At 41.6% G+C, this 24055-nt stretch overlaps 1 protein-coding gene and 1 long non-coding RNA gene across 5 annotated transcripts in view; one reads left to right on the plus strand and one right to left on the minus strand.

Annotated features, from left to right (window-relative positions):
* The window catches only part of KDM2A (lysine demethylase 2A), a 111521-nt gene that overhangs the window by 16133 nt on the left and 71333 nt on the right, over nt 1-24055 (minus strand). For all 4 annotated transcript variants that reach the window (XM_078057737.1, XM_036067513.2, XM_078057738.1 and 1 more), the window contains 6 exons: nt 17661-17767; nt 17021-17114; nt 15712-15865; nt 14408-14523; nt 10325-10451; nt 7863-8257 (listed from right to left, as the gene is read on the minus strand). In XM_078057737.1, the coding sequence (XP_077913863.1) occupies nt 7863-8257; nt 10325-10451; nt 14408-14523; nt 15712-15865; nt 17021-17114; nt 17661-17767 (993 nt within the window). The remainder of the gene's footprint in view (nt 1-7862; nt 8258-10324; nt 10452-14407; nt 14524-15711; nt 15866-17020; nt 17115-17660; nt 17768-24055) is intronic.
* LOC118519841 (uncharacterized) lies at nt 947-1986 on the plus strand. The gene is made up of 2 exons (XR_004909366.2): nt 947-1077; nt 1191-1986. It is a non-coding gene; the product is annotated as an uncharacterized LOC118519841 (long non-coding RNA).

Consider the following 24055-nt stretch of genomic DNA (forward strand, 5'->3'; position numbering starts at 1 on the left):
TTGTTGGGGCCATACGACCAAGCTCGCCCTGCTTCATCAAAAAAGGCAGACTCCAGCTGAGGCCCTCTAAGAAACCATATAAAGAAGCCACCACCCTTTACCAGAGGGGGTTTGGGACGGGGAGCCGAGAGCGGGGGTGGAGTGCGGAAAGGCTAACGCCTATCTAGGCTCCTGGCATTCGGGAGAACATTCAAACACAAGCCCACACCCCACACATCACAGGAAGGGGAAGAGAACAGCGGGCGTCTGGGCAGAGAAGGGAAAAGGATTCCCAAAAGCCAAGCGACCCAATTCAAAAGCATATCCCACCAGGAGAGGGAACAAGTGCAGCGACGGCTCACGCAACACTAAGTAACCTGAGCATTGTCCTGGACTCGCCCGGCAGGCTCTTCTTCTGCCTCTTCGCCGAGACAAAGTCCCTACAGTTACACACACCCCGAGTCAGAAAGGGTTTGCCGCCCGCCCGCCTGACCTTGCGTTTTTCGTCGCTCTGGAGCTGCCGAGGCTCTTGGTTGAAGTTTCCCCAGCGTCTTTGTTTTGTTTTCTGTACTGGAAGTTGTGCTGAAGGAGTTAGGTTTTCTCCCTCTAGGAAAATCCCAATTTACTTGAAAATTCTGGAATCTCCCAAAGTACATCAGTCAGGGCAGTCCGGCTATAACCCTTCAGGCTACCCAGAGGGAGCAGCGTGTCGTGCTCTGAGCTCCTTCTCAAGCCCTTCAGCTCAGCCGCGGCTTCCTGTGCCTGCGAACAATGCTGCTGCGTCACCCACATGCAGCTCCCAGAAATGCTTTGCAACGGAAGATGGCAGGAGGGGGAGCTGAGCTCGAGTGAGCGAGCCAGGCAGAGGGCCCAGCCGTCCTGCTGCAGAGTCGGGAGGGGGTGTGCTCGGCGAGGGCTGGCGGCCCGGTGATTGGAGGAAAGGCTGCCCAGGAGGCAAGCTGGGCCGCGCCCCCGCCTCCTCCCTCCCACCACCACTGCAATAGGAGAACCCAAGGCCGGCCCCAGAGGGCTCCCTCTGGCCGACTTCGGAAGGCGCCAGCAAAAGGAAAGGCTTTAACCCATTCTGCATCTGGGCCCGTGAGTGTCCTTGCCTCCGTCCACACCCTTCCCCTCAGGGTCACCTTTTATTGTTACAGACAGCACTCTTTCTCGCTGACCACTCACACACAATTCTCTCCCCTGCTCTTCAGGCAAACAGCAAGTCACCCGAAGTTCAGCCTGTGCAAGAACCAGGCACCCGGAGCTGAGCTCCTCTGAGTTCCTTTCTTCCGGCACACCCGCCTGCTTCACCTGCCCTCATTGCTGCTCTCCCAAGCCCAGGATCCAGAACAAGCATACGTGTTTCCAGGAAAACCTTCAGGAACGACACATTTCAACCAATATTGAGATATTCAATACATATGTCTGTTTAATATCAACTACTTCTACAACAGATGCCTGCCTCTGGTTGCGACTGGGCACTCCACCACCGGAACAGAAATGTCTAGGCAGCTCTTCTAACAGTTCCATCATGACCAAGTCAAGCTAGCTGAGGCTCAATCTCAGGTCGAGGTGCTTTACTCTCCTGCCTCGGAACCAGCACAAGGAGCCTCTGAATTTGTGTCTGCCAACTCCATATCCACCAGTCTCCTCAGACTCTCCAGGACTCCAGCACTCCTGCACATTTCCTATTCATATCCTATTCTAGTTGTTTATTTTGCCTGCCCCATTCTTGATGTTCCCTGGATGAAGCTGGCGACTCTGCATCTTGTCAGACACCTCAACCATGCCATTTCTGACAGCCCCTCGAGTGATGTGTGTCACGCACTCTCCATGCATTGATCACGGTCAGAGCGAAGCTCAGACTGAATGAGCACTCTCTCAGGCTACAGTGTACTGTATTTTTGGATCCAGATTTATGTAATTTTTAGACTCTCATAAATGTAACTTGGCTTTTTCAGAAATTACAGAAGCTGCTTTGAAATAAACATCTCAGGCCACTAAGAACCTAGCTAGGAAACATTCTTATTTCCAGGACAGTTGTTTCAGTGAGTTTCTAGTGCAGAGTCAGTGGCTAATAGGCTTTATAGGGCCTAGGCTTTGCTGCCAGGGGCTACATATTTTAATTTTTACAGTAGTTTACCAAGGAAAGGAGGGAGTTCTGTGCTTTTTGGCTGAGCTCTTCCTGAAAAAGTTTCTCTGATCATCCCAATCCTAAACCTCTAGTTTGCACTTTATCTTAAGACTCAAAGACCAAGACAATCAGCCTATTATGTTTGAAAAACTTTCCTTAATAGTGTGAGAGGTCTTCTTGGAAAATCCTTGTTTTGGTCTTAGTCCTATCTAACCTAGAGGGATGATAAAGAACGAATACTTAGGAAAAACATATTATCATGTTGTAGCAAGTGAAAACCGTAAAGGTCACCAGGAAAGGACAAAAACCAGACAGGATACTAGGGAACTCCAAATAAGTTTCCAAATCACAAATGTTAACCAAGGCCAGTTTTTTTCTATTAACTTAGAATAAAAGATAGGCAACAAAGATCAGAATTAGTAAGAACATGACATGTAATACAGTAATATAATGAAAACACTTTGAAGAATTATATGTATTTTAACCTAACCTTATATGCCTTGTAGCTGTTAAATTATTTAAAACTTTCTATTTAGGGGTGCCTGGCTGCTCAGTCGGTGGAGCATGAGACTCAGTCTTGGGGTGGTGAGTTCGAGCCCCGTAGGGGGTGGAGAGTTTACTTAAAAAAAAAAAAAAGTATAAGTAAACAAAACTTTTCACTTAGTAAGAATGTGTGAATTATTACAAATAACAGTAAAAAGTGCAAATGAAGTTTTATTTATAGAGGGTGCCTTTTCCCCCCGCTAATCTAGTTTATGGATTAAGATCTAATACTGGGTCCTCTACCAGTTCTTCTCTTTAACTAGTGTCAGAGTCACCCCCAAAGTGTCAGATGCCGCCAACTTGTGATTAGTGTCTATATTTATCTGAAACCATGACTCTCTGCTTTCAGTTCCATCGTACTCCTGAGATGGAGCCTACTGTAAATTTTTAGATCATGGTTACAAAATGTTAGAATCTCAGATCAGAGCAGGAGTAGTAGCCTATTGCACCACAAAGAAGAATTCTGGAATTTATAAATTGAGAGCCATTTATATAATGTTGGTAATGAATATGTATCATCTAATAGGAAAGTTTATTAACTTTTAATTTTTTATTTATTTTTTTAAGAGCTCGCCTGAAATTTTTATTTTATTTAAAGATTTTATTTATTCATTTGACAGAGAGAGAGAGAGAGAAACCATGCGCGTGCACGCACAAGCAGGGTAGCAGCAGAGGGAGAGGGAGGCAGGCTCTCTGCTGAGTAGGGAGCCCGATGTGTTGTGGGGCTTGATCCCAGGACCCTGAGATCATGACCTGAGCCGAAGGCAGATGTTTAACGGACTGAGCCACCCAGGCGCCCCTAACTTTTTATTTTTATTTATTTTTATTTTTTAAAGTAGGCTCCACGCCCAGCATGGAGCTCAACATGGGGCCTGAACTCATGACCCTTAGATCAAGACCTGAGCTGAGATCAAGAGTCAGGATGCTTTAACCAACTGAGCCACCTGGGCACCCCTTATTTATTTATTTTTAAGTAATCTCTACACCCAACGTGGGGAACAAACTCATGACCCCAAGATCAAGAGTCGCATGCTCTTTCGACTGAGCCAGCCAGGTGCCCCTTAACTTTCGAATTAATAAGACTGGCACCTCCTTCCCTCAGGATAGAATCCACCCACCCATACTCAGTGTTCACTCAACACTCTACGTCATGCATGGTACCCGTAAACCGAGAATGCACTTAACTTTCTCAGCCCATTTAAATGTCTGCTCCACCACTGACTTGTAAGCCCCTTGAGGGCTTGATCCATAGCATGTTGGCATATTTACTCCAATACTCAGCCTGGTTCCTGGCACAGAGTAGGCAGGCATTATTCAGAGTAGTGGAATAAATGAATTTCAAAGATTTGTAACATCTAATTTTATTTTCTGTAATAGTGATATGGCTTATTAAGTACTCTACTAACATTATCATTAATTTTCAGAATAGCTCCACTGAGGTAGATGCTATTTTACAGAAGAGAAAATAGGCTTTCATAGATCTAGTATCTTGACCAAAAGTCACATGTTTGCTAAGCTTATCAAAATAGCTTAGAGAAACCAAGAAAGTAAATACACAACACTGAATTTGTTTCACTGAGGTGGGCAGCCTATGTACATATATTAAAAGCTCCTTTATGACCAAAATAAATACAAACAACACAATAAAGTCTGATTAAAAACTCAGTCTTCCAGCTGACGCCCACCACATTGCTGTGACCCACTGGCAACAGCTGGCATGTCCCTCTCTCCAGCACCCCTGCAATGCACATACAAAAGAGACTTTTTCTTGCATTAATGGGATTGTACTATACACACTGCTCTAAGTTCTGTCTCTAATCAACATCTATCAAGCATAAGACTTCCTGATTTCAGAGATGCGAAAGTATCTCATAAGTGGGAGAGAACTCCATTCTACCTTTAGTACACTTTTAGGAGTCAAAGTTACCACACCCTCCCAAACATACACACTACTGATTACTTTCCCCTGATCTTTACCAATAAGTCAACACTTTTCAATGTCCCCTTTTTTCTCGAATCCCCTTCCAATTTTATATTCTATGATCTTTCTTCAACATGCGGAATTTAACATTTAGAATCTTCAAAGCCCTTTCCCCCCATCACTAAAATGGACTTTTCTTTCAGGGATACGGAATCATGGATCTTTCATCTCACCACTTCTGCTCTCATCTCTTCTGCTAGTTCTTCGTGAGAGCCACACAGGCTGCACCAAGAAACAACTCCTCTCTCTGCAGGAGGAGTGAACTCTGGGTTTGCAGCTGTCCTCCACTGCAGCAGGTTCTCTAGCACTGCAGGCTCCAGCTGTGCAGGAATGGCACCTACTCAATCCAATGCTTCTTTTCTTTTGGGTGATGTTCAGATTCTCAAAGTATTCAAGCTCTAAACTCACTACTGTCTTAGGCTCGGATTAAACATAAATGGTCAAATGCAGGAATAATTAATCCACTTGATCTTAAGTGAAACTACCTGCAGAGCTGGGATCTAAATCTGTTGTCTTCTGGTATCAGCTGCATTTTAACTATGGTATCAGGTAAACAAGACAAGGTGTGGGACAAGCCCCTGCAGGAATAATTAAACACTGTCAGCCCACTAGTCATCCTGGTGGCCACTCCTTCCTCATGCTCTGGTCTCTATGCCATTCTATCTTAGCCCATGATGGCAGCCATGTTTTTCACGATTCCTGACAAACACAAGGAAGCTCTCTCTAGACACTTTTCATAATGCTAAGAGCCCTCTTTAGAGATCTTTCTAACTCATTCCCTCTCTTGCTGCTTCCTTTTATTCTTAGTATTTAACCCAAATTTTTCTACATTTTCCCCTATCGCTCTGCCTCCTCAAATATCTTTACTTAACTACTATAGTTAAGGGAGTTTCTGTATTCTATCATGACACTTGACCTTGTACAACTGACTAGTGGATTATAATATGGCTTCCTACAACTGGATTCAATGGAGTCAAATCCCTTATTCTTTTTCATGATTCAGAAATATAGATACCCAGACCAAAAGAATGTCAGTGAAATATAAACTTAGAAATCTTTCTTTTTAGGGATCCTATAGGCAAGTTAATTAATTTAATGTTTCCTACATGTATTTATGATGGAATAGCTACATAAAAAAGAAACTTCTGAGGGAAAAAGGGAAAGATGCTACAATCAAACTCTCAGGAAAGTATAAACATATATGTCCTATCACAATGGAAAAGAAAAAATTTAAATGTTCTTTGCTCACTCTAGGGTGGAAAGTGAATTTAAAATCTAGTTTGTGAGTCTGGAAAAGTATGGTTAAGTTTGTTTTGCGGCATATTTTTTTTTTTTTTTTTTTTTTTAAGATTTTATTTATTTGACAGAGAGAGGCACAGCGAGAGAGGGAACACAAGCAGGGGGAGTGGGAGAGGGAGAAGCAGGCTTCCCGCTGAGCAGGGAGCCCGATGTGGGGCTCGATCCCAGGACTCTGGGATCATGACCTGAGCCGAAGGCAGACGCTTAACGACTGAGCCACCCAGGCGCCCCTGTTTTGCGGCATATTAATCATTATAGAAATAGGACCACACCTACACCTGGAACTTTGTTATTTCCTCCCCTAAATACAAGCCACAATGATACCACCTGTCTTTTCTAGAACAAACCTTATAAAACCAAACTATAAAACCAACTGTCCCATTTCTATCACTACTGGAGAGGACCAACCTCACCAGGTTACCACTCTTTTTTAGCCTCTTTAGTTTTTTACCCTTTCACTGATGCATAAACATTAAGATACAAATAAAAAGTTTAGCATAAAAAGAAAAAACAAGAAGAAAAGAAAGTTCAGGTCCTATCCTAGACATTGGAATTCTTTCCTGAGGTGGCTGGCAGAAGTGGCCAAGGAAAAACGTGAATCAGGAAATCAGGGATGGAACAGACATACTGAGATATTAAGCCCATCTTCCTTAGGGTCACATAAAATTATTCAATATAAATACTTCTGTGGCTTAAAATAATCTACATGGCAAGTTTTGAAAATACTTATTACCAACTGCGAACCAGCTTTCTAATTCACATATCCATGCCTTGCATCCAAACTGTCGCTCCAAACAATGACTTAAAAAGAAAACTGATAGGGGCGCCTGGGTGGCTCAGTCGTTGGGCGTCTGCCTTCGGCTCAGGTCATGATCCCAGGGTCCTGGGATCGAGCCCCGCATCGGGCTCCCTGCTCCGTGGGGGGCCTGCTTCTCCCTCTCCCACTCTCCCTGCTTGTGTTCCCTCTCTCGCTGTGTCTCTCTCTGTCAAATAAATAAATAAAATCTTTAAAAAAAATTCTAAAAAAGAAAAGAAAACTGATATTCCCAGCTTTATAATTTTTGGTGTTCATGGTAATGGTTATTTGTGAGGAAAGACTTAAGAGAACTTCCTCCAATTTAGACAGCTGATATCTGGATTCCTGAAAAGTAAGCTCATTTCTTTGAGACTAATACATGAAGGGTGGGACAGACTCTCTGGAAATTACTAATACTGGGAGACCTCTTGAGAAAGTAGAAAAATATATAACAATATAGTTGTTACAGCAAATTATAGCAATCCTGATATAGCAATCGGATAGGTTATGTTTTTTTTTTTTTTTTAATCTCTATGCCCAACGTGGGGATTGACCTCACTACCCTGAGATCAAGAGTCGCATGCTCCACTGACGGAGCCAGCCAGGCACCACAGGACAGATTATGTTTACAATGACACTTTCTCAGAAGCTGTCCCAATGATTTTTAAAAATTTAAATCTTAATAGTAGATAAAAATGAAACTAAATATGTGACACCTACTCAAGAAAGAGAAAAACTTCTTTCTTATCTGCTTGGGGTGAGACTACTAGAAATTGTTATCGGCCACTTTTATTCTGAAACAGGCCTCTTTATCTGCGGGTAACTTGTTTAAATAATATTTCCTAATACTAATACTTTCTTAGGCTCTCCTTTATTTTTAGAATGAATCTGAAAGCTGTGTTTTTAGGTCTAAATTTAAGTCCTAACTGAACATACAAATGTCAGTATTTTCCCAGCAGGGACCTAACCTCACTTTAGGAATTTAAACACTGTGCGCGCGTGTGCACACACACATATTAACTTCTTTCTGAATGGACCAGATTATCCAGAATTCCTGTACTTTCTAAGAATTGAGAAACTGCCTGCCCGAGCCAGATCAGTGGCTATTATGCAACATAACCAACCCTTACCTTCACGTCAGCAATAAGAGCATCTTCATCCTCTATCCCTGTGGGGACACATTTCTTGTGCAGTGGCAGAGACTCCAACTTATCTACAAGACAGCGGAGACCTTCAAGCTCAAAATGGGTCAGATGCACCTGCCTGTCCTTTCGGGGACTACACTGGGGATCCCACACTTGGCCATTGTGAGAGCCCCGGCTAGAGTCAGAGGATGAATCCCCTGACAAGGTTTTCTTCAGACTTGGAAGACTTCGGCAGGTTTTGCCCAGTCCGTCATAATCCAGGTTGACCCCATTGGCTACAGGGCTAGTGAGGACAGAACGCCTATTGCTCAGGCGCCTCGGTTCTCGATCCACTGCTTCTTCATCCCCATTTCCAGATTCCAACCCATTTAACTCCAAATCTGCCAGTAAAAAGAAAGAATATAGTAAGAACATGACACTCGACCCACGTGATCAACAAGAGAAATAGGCAGCATGGGAGGGACCCTGAGTTTATAAATGACAAAGCTGTGATATTTTAAAATGGTCTCTCTTTATCCCAACCTATTTGCCCACAGTTACAGGTAAGAATAGGATCCTGAGTTAGTGGGACAACTAAGGTAATGATCAACTGATTTTTCAAAAGATTAGGAAGGGTCTGTGAACTGTGTGCTAGAAATAAGTCAGCTGAAAATGGCTGTAAATTAGTTTCAAGTCCAAACTGAAATTTGAGGTTATGATTTCATTAATTTTTTATTTCATTTTACTTATTTGACAGAGAGAGAGCACAAGCAGGGGGAGCGGCAGGCAGAGGGAGAGGGAGAAGCAGGCTCCCCACTGAGCAAAGAGCCCGAGGTGGGGCTCGATCCTAGGATCATCACCTGAGCTGAAGGCAGATGCTTAGCCAACTGAGCCCCCCAGGCACCCCCTTCATTAACTTTTTAAGAAGCAGATAGTACAAAGCACATTTGCTTTTGTTGAAAGTTTTGGTCATAAAATTAAACTTTGGAATTGAAATCCTATCAATATGGCTAACAAAACAAAACAAATATTTTTTAAAAGATTTTGATAGTCAAAAGTTTTAATGAAAGAAAAATTGTTAAATGTTCACTGGTCCTTTATCATGAAAGCAATATAAGAAACAGACTCTCAACTATACAGAACAAACTGATGGTTACCAGAGGGGTGGTAGGTGGGGGTATGGGTGAAATAGGTGATGGGAATTAAGGAGTGTCCTTGTTGTGATGAGCACCAGGTGCTGTATGGAAGAGCTGAATCACTATATTGTCCACCTGAAACTAATATTACACTGCATGTTAACTAACTGGAATTTGAATAAAAACTTAAAGAAAGTATAAAAATTAACTAACCAATCCAAAGGGGGAAAACAAGTAATATGTTTACTATTAATAATTTAGAAAATGTAGGATGGTGCAAAGAAGTAAATAAGTCTTCCCTTACCCCTCCGCCCTTGAGTAACAACTCAACAGCTGATGTATTTTCTTTCCATCTTTTTTTTTTCTTTTTAAAGATTCTATTTATCTATTTGAGAGAAAGAGGGGAGTGGGAGGAGGGGCAGAGGGAGAGAGAGAAGCAGACTCCCCGCTGAGCAGGGAGCCCACTGCAGGGCTGGGTCCCAGGACCCTGAGATCACAACCTGATCAGAAGGCAGGTGCTTAACTGATTGAGCCATCCAGGCACCCCTCCATCTTTTTCTATGTGTATGTGCATGACTATGATTGCACTGGGATTATGCTGCATATACAATTCTGTATCCTGCTTTAATGTACTGGGTGATCATTTTTTATTTTCAAACAAGAATATAAACTATCCTCAAAGGATAATGCTGAAGCAAAAAAAATATCTGGCTGAGACCGAAGATTCCATGAAAGATGTGACCATAGGATATTACAGTGTTGGCTCCTTTACACCTTAGGGCATGAAACAGCCTAAAAATGTGTAACTAAAAGTATTTTGCCATCCAATAAAATACTTCTCTTGATATAAGTTGGGGAAACATTAAAGCATAGAGGTTAAGGATATAGATTTTAGAGTCTTACCAACTTGATTCAAACTGTACTTTCACACTTATTAGCTATAAGATCATGGACAAGTTTTTTAATCTCCTTGAAACAATGTCACCGTTTGTAAAATGAGGATAATAATACCTACCTCACAGGTAATAATTAGAACTTAATGTACATAAACTGCTTAGTAAAGTGCCTGGAATATAGTAAGAGATAGCATGACGAAGTTTTAGTTTTTACTGTGCCAAAGACCATTCTTTATATAATAAAACAGAGTAGACAAGTGATCATCTTTCTTAAGGAGCTAAGTATTAACAATTCAAACAAAGAGGAGATCCAGATATTTCATGTTGCCTAGTAATTCATGTCTGGGTAGGAGATCAGCTGTAACCAGTGTTCAACTCCAATGAATGAATTTGGTAGTTCCAAGCGGGTACATTCATGTTCATGCAGAACACTTACCCATACTGAGGGACTCTTTTTGAAATTCCTTAGTTAGGTGGGAGCGGTTTGTTATGCAGTACACATAGCGCTCCAACACGTACCAACACATCTCATAGTAGAATGGATAACGGAACTTATTTGGAACCTACGTGGGAACAAAATAATGGGAAAAACAAGCTGATAACAATTTTCAGGGAAAGAGAGTAAGATAAACTGAATCACTGAAAAAATTAAGCCAGGAAAAACAATGTAGTCAACACTTAGGGAGGCATTTGGAACAAGAACCTAAGTGGATCTGTCAACCTAAAAATTGTTGGTCTCGGGAAACAATCACTAAAATTAAAAGGTATTTCAGAACCACCAAGAAGGTGTCTTGGGAAAGCATCAAAAAGTTAAGTTTTGGGACAGAGAGTAAAGTGTTAGAGTAAGACACAACATACCTGAGGAAACTGTTTCAGGGTTCTTAGGATACAAAGGCCTGCCAAGCAGTCCTACCTTTACTACAGTTTTAATCTGAATTAGAAGACCATGAGACAAAGAATCTAATGGACAAGAGGACACGAGATGAAGTTATATGTTTTTATTATGTCCTTATCTATGAAAGTATGATTAGAGAGACTCATTCTCAAGCTATGTCTAGTCTAGGACATAAGACTGCGCATTTTCCCACCATCAGCTCTCAGCTGGTCCGTACAGTACTTTGCAGTCTGCCCCAACGGCAGGTCCACAAATTAGATTGCTGCTCCACTCAGCCTAATCAGCCACTGCCTTTAGTTCCTTTCATTCTCTCCAGAAGCAGCATAAAATCATTCCAGCTGAATAATAACAAAAAGAACTGCCCTTCAGATCTAGCACAGTCGAAACAAAGGCAAATCAGCATGGATTAATCAGTGAGGAAGACCAACAATGGGGACTACCCTATATATTTTTTGCTGTCTTCTTTTAGAGGACAGCTTTCAAAAGGAGAAGCCCAACAATACTTATAGATTGTTTTGAATATGCAACTGAGAACGTTTTAATCTCCTTTTCAAAGCTCCATGTCAGGCAGTATTCCTGAATCAAGGAGATCTGGATGGAAGGCCCTTTTCAAAACCCTTCACCAGGTCACAGAGCATGACTGTGGAATGAGATTACTTTTCTAGGCAGGAGAGGCATATACTTTTCATTAGGTTTCCAATTCAGAGGAGCTAGGCTCTGAATCTGGGTATCGTAAGTGACTACAGTTTTAACAACTAAGAGGTTCTTCCTCCTTTATTTTAAAGTCAAATTAGGGGCACCTGGCTGGCTCAGTCGGTAGAGCATGCAATTCTTGATCTCAGGGTCATGAGTTCAAGCCCCACAGTGAGCCTAGAGCCTACGTAAAAATACATAAATAAAAGTTTATTTTTAAAAAGATCCTATTAATTTACTTTTGGTAAGGTGTGTGGGGGGAACCACAACAATTAATATATACTAGGTCCCCCCAAATTAAACACAATACACAGGCCTCTCTGCTTACCTTCTATGCATATTAACACTTTTCTGGAAGGGTCTTTATTAAAAGTTCAGGACAACCCAAAATTCTAAAGCCCTTTGGGACTCTGTTGAGAGCCGAGTAATATTGACAGTAAAAAAAAAAAAAAAAGAAAAAAGGGCATTTAAAAGCACTGCAGGGGCACTTGGGTGGCACAGTCAGTTAAATGTCCAACTCTTGGTTCCGGCTCAGGTTATGATCTCAGGTTGTGAGGTCAAGCCCCATGTGGGGCTGCACGCTCAACAGGGAGCCTGCTTTAAGCTTCTCTCCCTCTGTGACATGGGGCTCGATCCCAGGATCCTGGGATCACAACCTGAGCCGAAGGCAGACACCTAACCGACTGAGCCACCCAGGCACCCCAATAAACAAGGGCACTGGATTGTCATTGTCTTTTTTTTTTTTAAGATTTTATTTATTTATTTGACAGAGAGAGCACAAGCGGGGGGGGGGGGGGTGGGAGCAGGAGAGGGAGAAGCAGGCTATCCGCTGAGCAGAGAGTCCGAGGCGGGGATCAATCCCAGGACCCCAGGATCATGACCTGAGCCAAAGGCAGATGCTCAACTGACTGAGCCACCCAGACACCCCCCCCCCTTTTTTTTAAAGATTTATTTATATATTTGAGAGAGAGGGGCAGAGAGCGTGCGTGTGTGCGGAAGAGGCACAGGGAGAGGGAATCCTGAAGCAGATTCCCCGCTGAGCGTGGGGCTTGATTCCAGGACACTGAGATCATGACCTGAGCCGAAATCAAGAGTCGGCCCCTTAACCGACTGGCGCCAGCACTGCATCTTCTTAATTCTAACAGGGCAATCCCTATAACTCCAACAATACTACTCTTGTGTGTTCGATTATAGGTAGCTGCTAACCAAAATACAGTTTCAAATAGGCACCAAAATGGTTGACCATGTTCACAATAAATAGGTCAATGACCATTCCTTCTAAAAATTGTAAATTCTTCACTAATTGTGATTTTTTTATTTTTTCAGATTTTATTTGTTTGAGATAGAGAGAGAGAGAGAGAGAGAGAGAGAGAGAGCATGAGCGGGGTGGAGGGGCAGAGGCAGAGGGAAAAGCAAGCTCTCCAGTGAGCAGGGAGCCCCACACGGGGCTTGATCCTAGGACCCAGGGATCATGACCCCAGCCAGAGGCAGCCGCTTAACCAACTGAGCCACGCGAGTGCCCCTAATTGTGATTTTTAAAAAAGATTCACTTACTTGAGAGATAGAGCACGTGTGAGCGCATGAACAGAGGGGAGGGACAAAGGGAGAAGCAGACTCCCCGGCTGAGCAGGGAGCCTGACACGGGGCTTGATCCCAGGACCCTGGGATCATGATCTGAGTCGAAGGCAGACGCTCAACCTCAACCGACTGAGCCACCCAGGCACACCCTAATTGCGATTTTTAAAAAATTTAACATTGAAAACTTTCAAATGCACCAAAAAGTTTTAAGAGCAGTACTGAACACTGCCTACAGCATTATTCGAGATTCACCAGCTATTAACATTTACCCACATTTGCTAATCTCTATTCATATACAGTTATTATTATTCTGCTGAACTACTTGAGAGAAAGAGGGGAACATTATACCCTCTAAAGACTCTACACTCTAATTGCTATTTAAGGTCAATGCCATTTATACCTCAATCATATGTAATTCAGCCCTTACCAACTTGGGTTCTGCTAAAGAATTAAGCCCTGTTTCCCTAAGACATGGGTTGGCCAGCAAACAGCAGCAAGCGGATTTGGTCTGCTGCCTATTTTTGCAAGGTCTGTGAGCTAAGAGGGTTTTTTACATTTTTAAATGACTGGAAAAAAAAAACAACTAAAATTAGAGCATTTTGTTATATGGGAAAACTATATGAAATTCAGATTTCAGTGTCCATAAATAAAATTTTTATTTTATTTGAGACATGCTCATTCATTTAAGTATTTCATTCTACAAGGCAGTTAAGTACTTGCAGCAGATACTGTACGGCGCACAAAGCCTAAAATATTCACTATCTGATCCTTTACAGAAAAAGTTTGCCAACTCCTGCCAGGGCATCCACTGCACTGAAAGGAACTAACTTTTTTCCTATATATCTAGAATGGTATCAGCTACGTACCCTCCCAGGGAAAACCAAGAAAATAAGATGCACAAATCATTTTCTAGAGGACTTCATTCTCTCAAGGAACCCGAGCTGGGAAAAGCAGTATGCACACTGATTTATTCAAGTACAACAGTTTGGGTGGTGGAATAGTAATCGCAGTAAAGAAAGATACATGAATTCAAAGTTGTGACTCCTGAGTTGATAAATCTCATTACATCGAATTATTCTAAGAGCATAAAAATTAAAAACATCAATTACCAAATGTCCACTTTTAGCCCTAAAAAAATCCAAGATACCAAAAACCTCAAAGAATTAGAGACCCCCAAACCAAGCATGTAGATCTCGTTAAAGTTTTCTTCTCAGTGTCCCTGAAATGTGAACACTGCATTTTAACTCAGAGAAAAATGGAAGATTGGAGATAACTACCAATGAATCTCTTATAACATCTGTCTAAAATGGAGATCAACTCTTTCACATCCAGTTGTTAGGCAGAATTACTTACCCGTGTCCGATCTTCGATGTTGTATATTTTTAACTGCATGGGGATATTGAAGCTATGCAAAAAATTGCCTCCAAAGACTAATGTGTCTGTAGGAGTATACACAGCATGAATCCAGCCTAGAAGAAAGGGAGTGGAGGGCAGTGGCTTAAGCACATGTTATAATACGGCTCTCAGAGAACTAGTAAAAGACTCCTAGATCACACATTTTACTCTGATTCTGCCACTTAGTGGTTGGTCAAGTTATTTAATCTCTTGTAGCCTCAATATCCTCTATAAAACCAATATCCTCTGTAAAAATTAAACTTTATATGGTTGTTAGTAAGCATTAAATCAGAAAATGCATGTAAAGTGTTTAGCACACAGCACGTTTAACAAATGCTGCTTCTATTTATGGTAGCACCTACTGTGAAGGCACAGGACAAGAGAGTTTACATGTATTTCCATTTACCCCTCACAAAAAAATGTGACAGAGATTTAAATATTTGACCATAGTATTAGCAGGTAAACACATAGAATTTTAATACACGTCTGTGACTCCAAAATCTGTGCTCTATTTATAACTAGTGACCTGATAAAAATATCACTAATTTCTACACTCCTTGCAGCCATCCCTTAGAATAGGTAGCTCTTATCTGGAGGTTAGATATCGCCTGCTGACCAAGTCTTATCCTTAAGAGATTCTGATTACCTAGAGCTAATGTGGGGCCCAAACACGTAAATCTGAAAAGCCACCACTAGCAATTTTTTTTTTTTTTTAAGATTTTATTTATTTGAGAGAGAGAACGCACAGCGCAAGAGAGAGAGCATGAGTAGGGAGGGGGAGAGGCAGGCTCCCCACTGAGCAGGACCCTGGGATCATGGCCTGAGCTGAAGGCAGACGCTTAACCGACTGAGCCACCCAGGCGCCCCTTTTAGTAGAAAATCAGTGCCTTTTTAAAAAATCCAAATTCTTGGGGCGCCTGGGTGGCTCAGTCATTGAGCGTCTGCCTTCGGCTTAGGTCATGATCCCAGAGTCCTGGGATCGAGCCCCACATCTGGCTCCTTGCTCGGCAGGAAGCCTGCTTCTCCCTCTCCCACTCCCTCTGCTTGGTGTTCCCTCTCTTGCTGTGTCTCTGTCAAATAAATAAATAAAATCTTTAAAAAAAAAAAATCCAAATTCTTAGCAACTGATACTCCATAATGACAGGAAAGGACACTATTGTTTTCTGCCCACCCAATCATACCCATTCTTGGTGGTAATCCATCAATTCCTTTTTCTTAAAGAAAAAGTGGCTGAACAACCCATTTTTTCCCATCTTGCTTACCTGAGGGAATGACGAAGGTATAGCCCTGCTTGAGCTCAATGCGCTGGCAATCTGACACCCGGTCACCCAGAAAGATGTCTCCCTGTTTCCCTGACAGCAGCCAATTCTCGTACAGCTCCAGGTTGTGGGCTGTAGGGGGGATGAGCCAGAAGACCTGTGAGTTAAAAAACTTCAGTCTGTTAACAGCCATTGACATGACCCAGTCGTCTCCCTCAACTGATAAACAGGTACAAAGTTAAGGCCAACAGGTAGAAGAGCAGCAAGCAATTCTCCCAGCTTATAGAACCTGACCATTTGGGAAATTCTAGAGGCCCTAAGGAAGTAGATCTTTTTTTGTCCTTCACTTGTTGAAATGGCATTAGAGCTTCCCAGGGGTTTGACTGTAGAGTCCATAACCCATCCAGGATTGAGAGAGAAGGGGGGCATTCAGTTTGTTACCTAGGAAGTCCCTTACTTGCCCCTAGCTGTCCGGCCTCTATAGTTCTAAGAAGTACAGTTAGGTATAATATCTTCAAGAGACAGGCCTAGGTCACTTTGTTCCAGGGTAGTAACCAAGATCAAAAGGACAAAACTTAAGATATCACTGAAATGGAACCAAAGTAAACAAAATGACTTTGGATTTGGAGGTACAGTTGTTCTAAATTAGAACCTCACATTTTAAAAGCATTGTCTGTTTTCATTCTAGTTCTACTTTTTCTCTCACAAAAGGGTAAAAATAAGAGTATAATACTATAAACCTTTGACATTAATCCCAGATTTCTGTTCTCACATAGCATTCAGAAACAATCTGACAAGATGGAATATAGTTCTTTATGAATGAGAATAATCTTTCAAAATCTATTCATATCCTTACAGAGGTCTTAAAGGCTTCCTTTGACCACATTTCAGATCAATGCCTTCATATAGGGAAAGGTGGTCTGGATTCTGATTTGCTGATATCATTGTGAATCTATACAAATTTTATGTTGCCTTCTATTACGTTATTACACTTCCATGTAGAGAAATTATCTTGTCTTCCTAAAACCACTTCCCTGCCTTCATGTGGTGAATTCTGTCCTGGGAATCTAAAAATAGGACTGTTGAGGTTTACTAAGTACTGTGCTAATATTGGTGTAATGATAGCAGACTAGATGAATACTAATTCCTACTGAAGTCTAGCCAAGAAGATCAACTTAATCTAGGATTCTCTCTAGAATAGGGGACAATTCCCTAATAGATTCATTTCCAGGGTATATTAAGCATGCATGAACTGAAGCAGAGTCATAAAACCAGCTTCAGATTCCAACCCCCATCATGACTATGACCGTACCTTTCCCCCTTGATGGATGTGATACCAAACAGAGGTACCACCAAAGTCCACATGGAAGTCAGTATAGCAGCCTCGAACACTCATTAGACAGTACCTGACCCAAAAAAAGCAGCAGCATTAGTGCACTGATTAAAAAAAGAGAGCCTGCTACCCCAATGCCACACTCTCCCCTTTTGCACCCCATTTTCCGCCTAATCAATTCCCAGTGAGAGGAATGCAATTTCAAGTCATCATAGTACCAGACAATACATTTTCTTTAAACTACATAATCATGGTTATGACACTACTATATACACCCTTCCCTTTGGAACTGTAAAGCCTACTGTTTAAAGAATTTATTTTTTTTAAAAGATTTTATTTATTTAAGAGAGAGAAAGAGAGAGAGAGCATGAGGGGGGGAGGGTCAGAGGGAGAAGCAAACTTCCCGCTGAGCAGGGAGCCCGATGCGGGACTCGATCCTGGGACTCCAGGGTCATGACCTGAGCTGAAGGCAGTCGCTTAACCCAATGAGCCACCCAGGTGTCCAAGAATTCATCTTTTTGATCATTTAGGACACAGAGCAAGGCTCTGAAGGGAGGAACCAGTCCTTGCTATCACTTCGATTTCCCAATGCACCTGAAATGCAGGGAAAGCCACTTACTTCTGCACTTTGGGGTACTGCATCTCCAAGATGGCATTTGTTGATTCAGTCTGACTTTCCTTCAAATGCCTTGGCCACATGTTGTCTACCCAGTCAATGAAATCCACCTTTAAAGAGGAGGAAACATTTAGGATTCAATGGAAGGATTGGGATTAAAGAAAATTTTAAAGTCAGGAAAATAGAATTTCTCAAAATACACACTGAAAGACTACAATTTATTTATTTTATTTTATTTATTTATTTTTATGTAGGCTCCACACCCAGTGTGGAGCCCAACACAGGGCTTAAACTCATAACCCTCAGATCAAGACCTGAACTGAGATCAAGAGTCAGACACTTAACCAACTGAGCCACCCAGGCACCCCTCAAAGACGATAATTTAATTATAAACAATCTGTTGGTGAATCACAGGGTCAGTAGGCAAACATTCTAGAAATAATTATTCAGTGAGAATAAAGACTAATGGTTCCATCAACATGACCATAAAGATAGCACTAATCAAAATGAAGTCACTAAAGAACACAGTAGTATCTCTTCTGTGTCAATACTGGTATAATCAGCTGTCTTTTTCTGATTCAATAAAAGGCACTGTCTGGAAGGTACCATAAACTTATCAAAAGATGTAACACTGTTAGAGCAGCTAAGATGTCAAAAATAAAAATAAAAATAAATTAAAAAAAAAAAAAGGAAGAAAAAGGAAAGAAATCCAATAGGGATTTGTAGCCTTGCACAACAATGTGCTGTAGAATCTACTAGGTTAGGAATCAGAACTTCCAGTTCTGTCATGTTTTCTCAGGATCACATGCAAGTCCCTGGAACTCATTTGTAAAAATGAGGATAATTAACTCAGAGTGATATTATGAGGATTACATGTAAATACATGCTAAAATTTTTTAAAAATAATGTTATCAGAATTTAGGAATTTAATTAATTAATTAATTAATAAGATTTATTTATTTATTTGAGAGAGAGAAAGCATGAGAGCGAGCACACCAGATGTGGGAAGGGGCCAAGGGAGAGGGAAAAGTAGACTCCCCGCTGAGCAGGGGGCCCACTGTGGGACTCAGTGCAGGGCTGGATCCCATCATGACCTGAGCCAAAGGCAGACGCTTAACCAACTGAGCCACCCAGGTGCCCTGGAATCTATTTTTAAATAATACGTGTTGAAAGAAGAAGTGACAGCAGTATGAACTTATCTGCACTTTACAATGAATTGTAGCATGTCCTGTACCTTCAAATGTGTGTACCACCCCACCACTGACCTCCAAGAAACAGTCTCAGGTAGCTAAAATGTGAGCCAAACCACGAATCCAGTACAATATTGACATTGCAAATATCTAACTTAAGGCTATAAAACACATGTATCTGGTAAGCTTTACAACAAAATCTATATTTGATCATTTATTTCCCTTACAATACAGACCTGCACAAATGCATACAATCTGTGCATAATGATATGAGGCAGGCGTCTATGGAATACTCAGATTTCTGTGGGGGAGTGGGTACAAGGGATCACCAATGACATGAGAACTGAAGAGCAACTATGAAGGTTAACTTCCTGCTTTACTTTAAAGGATTTCTGTTCAGGAAGCCAACAGTTTTAACCAAGCATCCACTGGGCCTAGAACACTGAATGAACTCTAGCTTCCTTCTTTCCCTCAAACAAAATCTACTTTCTGTTCTCTTTCATGTTCTCTTCATCTCCCATCTCCTGGTATTCTCCTTTGGAAAGCCTTTGAAGAATAATGAAGATCTTACCTGCTCAAGACACTACAAGCTCTTATGTCTGGATGGGGGAAAGGAAAGGTTAGGAACACATGGGTATTTTTTTAATCAATTGTTCATTCAGAGAAAGCTGAATTTCTTTGGCCAGAATTTCCCACCTGCAGCAGTAAGTTACTCATTCTGGCCTCTCTTTAACTGGTATTATTAGGTATCGTCTGACTGCCAAGAGAATATTGTGTTAAGGTATTCATACTTTTTTCCTTAGGTTAATCTTTAGGCTCTGGATAGGCCTTTTGCTAAATGTCCTGATCTATGTGAGAGCAAGTCTCCAGTAGAGGTAATCACCAGTTCTACCTGTTCGGCATCAATACTGTTCGGCATCAATACTAGGGCCAAATTGGTAAGAAGTCCAACACCTAGGAACTAATCTATTCATATGCTGTACACACACACACACACACACACACACAAACTTCATGGCCTTCCATGAACTAATTTCCCCACCACCAAACAAATTTGCACATTGTATATGTTGCTTTTCATCTACCTCTCAGGTACTGTTGGAATGACAGCAGAAAACGATCTCTCTCTTCTCACCAGATAATCCCGCTTTATGCTAACACCCCATAAAAGGCACTTAAAGGTTGCCCACCTTTCTCTCCCTGTACCTACTTTTACACACCTTCTGCCTGGAATTCTGGTCTTCGTTCTGCCTCCTTATTTCCTTCATGTCAAGCTTAGCCATCACTTCTTCCAAAGAGCTTCCTCTCCCTAATTCTCCTCCAGTTTATGTTAGGGGGGGTCCTTCCTATTGCCCTCACAATACTCTGTATTTATTCACTTTTGAGGCACTCACCATTATTGTGGTCTGCAGAAATGTCTATCCTCTGGTCTTTCTTCCCCGTGAGACTCTAAGCTCTTTGAGAATGAGAATGACCTTATTTTCCACAGGTCCTCTAGCAACTAGCATAGTGCTCAGCATGTGGCAGGCACTCAAACTAGTAATAAGCTAACTCTGAAAGTGTGAATGTCAGGGGGAACAAGAGATTATGTAGTTTATGTGAAAGATTATTACACGAATGAGATTTATTCAAACTCACTGAAATGTACACTTAAAACGAGTATACTTTATTGTATGTCAATTGTACCTCAATAAAGTTGGTTTTTGAAAAAGCATTATTGAGATATGTTAGAAAAGACCTAGATAAATGGAAAGATACACTGTGGGGGGAAAAATACTCCAGTAAATAATAAATAATACCCCAGCAGAATAAGCATATTATTGCTTACATGGTAAGGTCATCAAAAGCTTTTCTGCTTTCAGGAGGGGACCTTGGTAATAGCTCACTCAATCTTTCCAGCTACGTTTTGGGTCCCTAAAAAATACTGGTGCATTGTTCTCTGCCCTCTAAAAAATTTTCTATTTTTGGGGCACCTGGGTGGCCAGTCATTAAGCGTCTGCCGTCGACTCAGGTCATGATCCCAGGGTCCTGGGATCGAGCCCCGTGTCAGGCTCCCTGCTCGGCGGGAAGCCTGCTTCTCCCTCCCCCACTCTCCCTGCTTGTGTTCCCTCTCTCGCTGTGTCTCTCTCTGTCATATAAATAAATAAAATCTTAAAAAAAAAAAATTTTTTTTTTCTATTTTTGAGCCCTTCCATAGTTCTACTCCTCCATTTAATGGTCCATTATTTTTCTGCTATAAAATGACGTAGCATTTTTATCATTAAAAGGACAAAATGAATAAATCAAGAATGTTATAAAAAAAGGCTTTATGTGTAATGACACATTTCTAAATTTTAAGAATGGAAAGGTATGAATAAGTTTTATTTATTTATTTTTAAAAATTTTATTTATAAATCTGAGAGCGAGCGAGTGAGCGAGAGAGACAGAAAGAGAGAACCCATGCAAGCAGGGGTAGGAGCAGAGGGAGAGGAACAAGCACAGAGCCCCCACATGGGGCCCGATCCTACAACGTGAGATCACCATCAAGCCAAAACCTTAACCAAATGAGCCACCCAGGTGCCCTATAAGTTTTACTTTTACAGCTACAATCAGTTTATTTTTAAATTGAAATTCTAAAAATATGAACAGTGTTAATTTATAAATATTATAAACAATTTATAAATAATGTTACTGCGATTCTTACATTCCTCCCTTATTCTTTATTTATTTTAAACCACTGAATTGTACATTAAAAAAAAATTTTTTTTAAAGCAAGCTCTATGCTCAACGTGGGGCTTGAACTCATGACCCCGAGATCAAGAGTCGCATGTTCTACCTACTGAGCCTGCCAGGCGCCCTTTATTCTTTATTAAGTGGACCGTATTTGACTAATAATAAGACTAAATTTTTTTTTTTTAAGATTAATTTATTTGAGAGAGGAGTATGTTGGGGGGAGAGGGAGAGACCATCTTTTAAGCAGATTCCACACACAGAGCCTAACAAGGGGCTTGATCTCACGACCCTGACATCCTGACCTGAGCCAAAACCAAGAGCCAGAAACTTAACCAACTTTGCCACCTAGGTACCCCTTACAAGGCTAAATTCTAACCACCTGTCTTCTTGTATTTCCACATGACCAAACAAATGATAAATATAAAAAGAATTTTTATCATTTTAGGGAGATAAAGTTTTCCTAATGAGAAATTCTGTATTTATTTTTCATTTATTCTATTTTCTTTTTTTGAGAAAGAGCGAGTGGGGAGGGGCAGGGAGGAGGAGAGAGAGAGAGAGAATCTTTTTTTTTTTTTTTTAAGATTTTATTTATTTATTGGAGAGAGAGGAAGAGAGGAAGTATGAGCAGGGGGAGAGGTAGAGGGAGAGGGAGAAGGCTCTCCGCTGAGCAGGGAGCCGGACGCTGGGATCATGGCCTGAGCCGAAGGCAGATGCTTCACCAACTGAGCCACCCAAGTGCCCCGGGAGAGAGAGAATCTTAAGCACGCTCCATGCTCAATGCAGAGCCCGATGCAGGGCTTGATCTCACAACCCTGATATCATGACCTGAGCTGAAATCAAGACTCAGATGCTTAACCAATAGAGCCACCTAAAATATTTTTTATTTTTTTAAATATGGGGCTGGACATGGAGCCCAATGTGGAGCCCAACATGGGGCTTGAACTCACAACCCTAAGGTCAAACTTGAGCTGAGATCAGGAGTAGGACACAAGGGACGCCTGGGTGGCTTGGCTGGTTAAGCATCTGCCTTCAACTCAGGTCATGATCTCAGGGTCCTGGGATTGAGCGCCCCATCGGGCTCTCTGCAGGGCGGGGAGTCTGCTTCTCCCTCTCCCTTTCTCAAATAAATAAATAAAAATCTTAAAAAAGGGGGCGCCTAGGTGGCTCAGTCGGTTAAGCGTCTGCCTTTGGCTCAGGTCGTGATCCCAGGGTCCTGGGATTGAGCCCCACATCAGGCTCCCTGCTCTGCGGGAAGCCTGCTTCTCCCTCTCCCACTCCCCCTGCTTGTGTTCCCTCTCTCGCTGTGTCTCTGTCAAATAAGTAAATAAAATCTTAAAAAAAAAAAAATCTTTAAAAATGAGTAGGACACTTAAGTGACTGAGCCCCCAGGCACCCCAAGAAATTCTGTACTTAGTTGTAGCATCTCCAGTAACAAGAAGCAGTGACAAAAAATTATATACTGTCTCTTCAGATAATAGTGAAATACTGAGAACAGTTTCCTGTTGGTCTGCACATTTCAATGTCTTCGTGGTAATAACAATGTCACTTACTAGTAAGCTGATTATAGGTGTGTACATATAAAAGCAATGATCATATTTTAACTCTGAAAGTCAAAAGGTATAATTAGGATAATTTAAATGAAAATAGAATAAAACACTGAGATCTTGACTTTATTTTTTATTATTATTTTTAAAGATTTTACTTATTTATTTGAGAGAGACAGAGGAAAAGGAGCAGTGGGGAGGGGCAGAGGGAGAGGGAGAAGCAGATTCCCCGCTGAGCAGGGAGCCCAAAGTGGGGCTTGATCCTAAGACCCTGAGATCATGACCTGAGCTGAAGGCAAACTACCAACCGACTGAGCCACCCAGGCACCCAAGATCTTGACTTTAAAAGAAATGATAAGGGGCGCCTGGGTGGCTCAGTTGTTAAGCATCTGCCTTCGGCTCGGGTCATGATCCCAGGGTCCTGGGATTGAGCCCTACATCGGGCTCCCTGCTCCGCGGGAAGCCTGCTTCTCCCTCTCCCATTCCCCCTGCTTGTGTTCCCTCTCTCACTGTGTCTCTCTCTGTGTCAAATAAATAAAATCTTAAAAAAAAAAAAAAAAAAGAAATGATTAAAATATTGCTAGTTCTGCTATTGTAGGTGAAATATGTAACTCAAGTGAGTTCTGAGATAGGAATTAAATGAATAAAAATGGTCCAAAAATGACTAGGTATATTTCAAAAGTGAAAGAGGTGTTTCAACATTCTGTAGACAGTCACTACTTTGCAAAGGGATGAGCTAAATCAGTATCTACCTTCAGGAGAGCTAAGGATCAAAAACAAACAACTTTCCCTTAGGATGGCTTGTCAGTTTATTGATACTAGTCATCCACTGGAATCTGCTCCAGAAACCATCTCATAAAAAGGATCACTTGTCTCTAAACTAGTTTCCCCTCAAGCTTTTCAGCAATTGTAAACCCACAAGATAAAAATTAGGCAACTTCCTACTGACAGT

The sequence above is a fragment of the Halichoerus grypus genome, chromosome 11 (genome assembly GCF_964656455.1).
Source record: "Halichoerus grypus chromosome 11, mHalGry1.hap1.1, whole genome shotgun sequence".
NCBI classification, from domain to species: Eukaryota; Metazoa; Chordata; class Mammalia; order Carnivora; family Phocidae; genus Halichoerus; species Halichoerus grypus.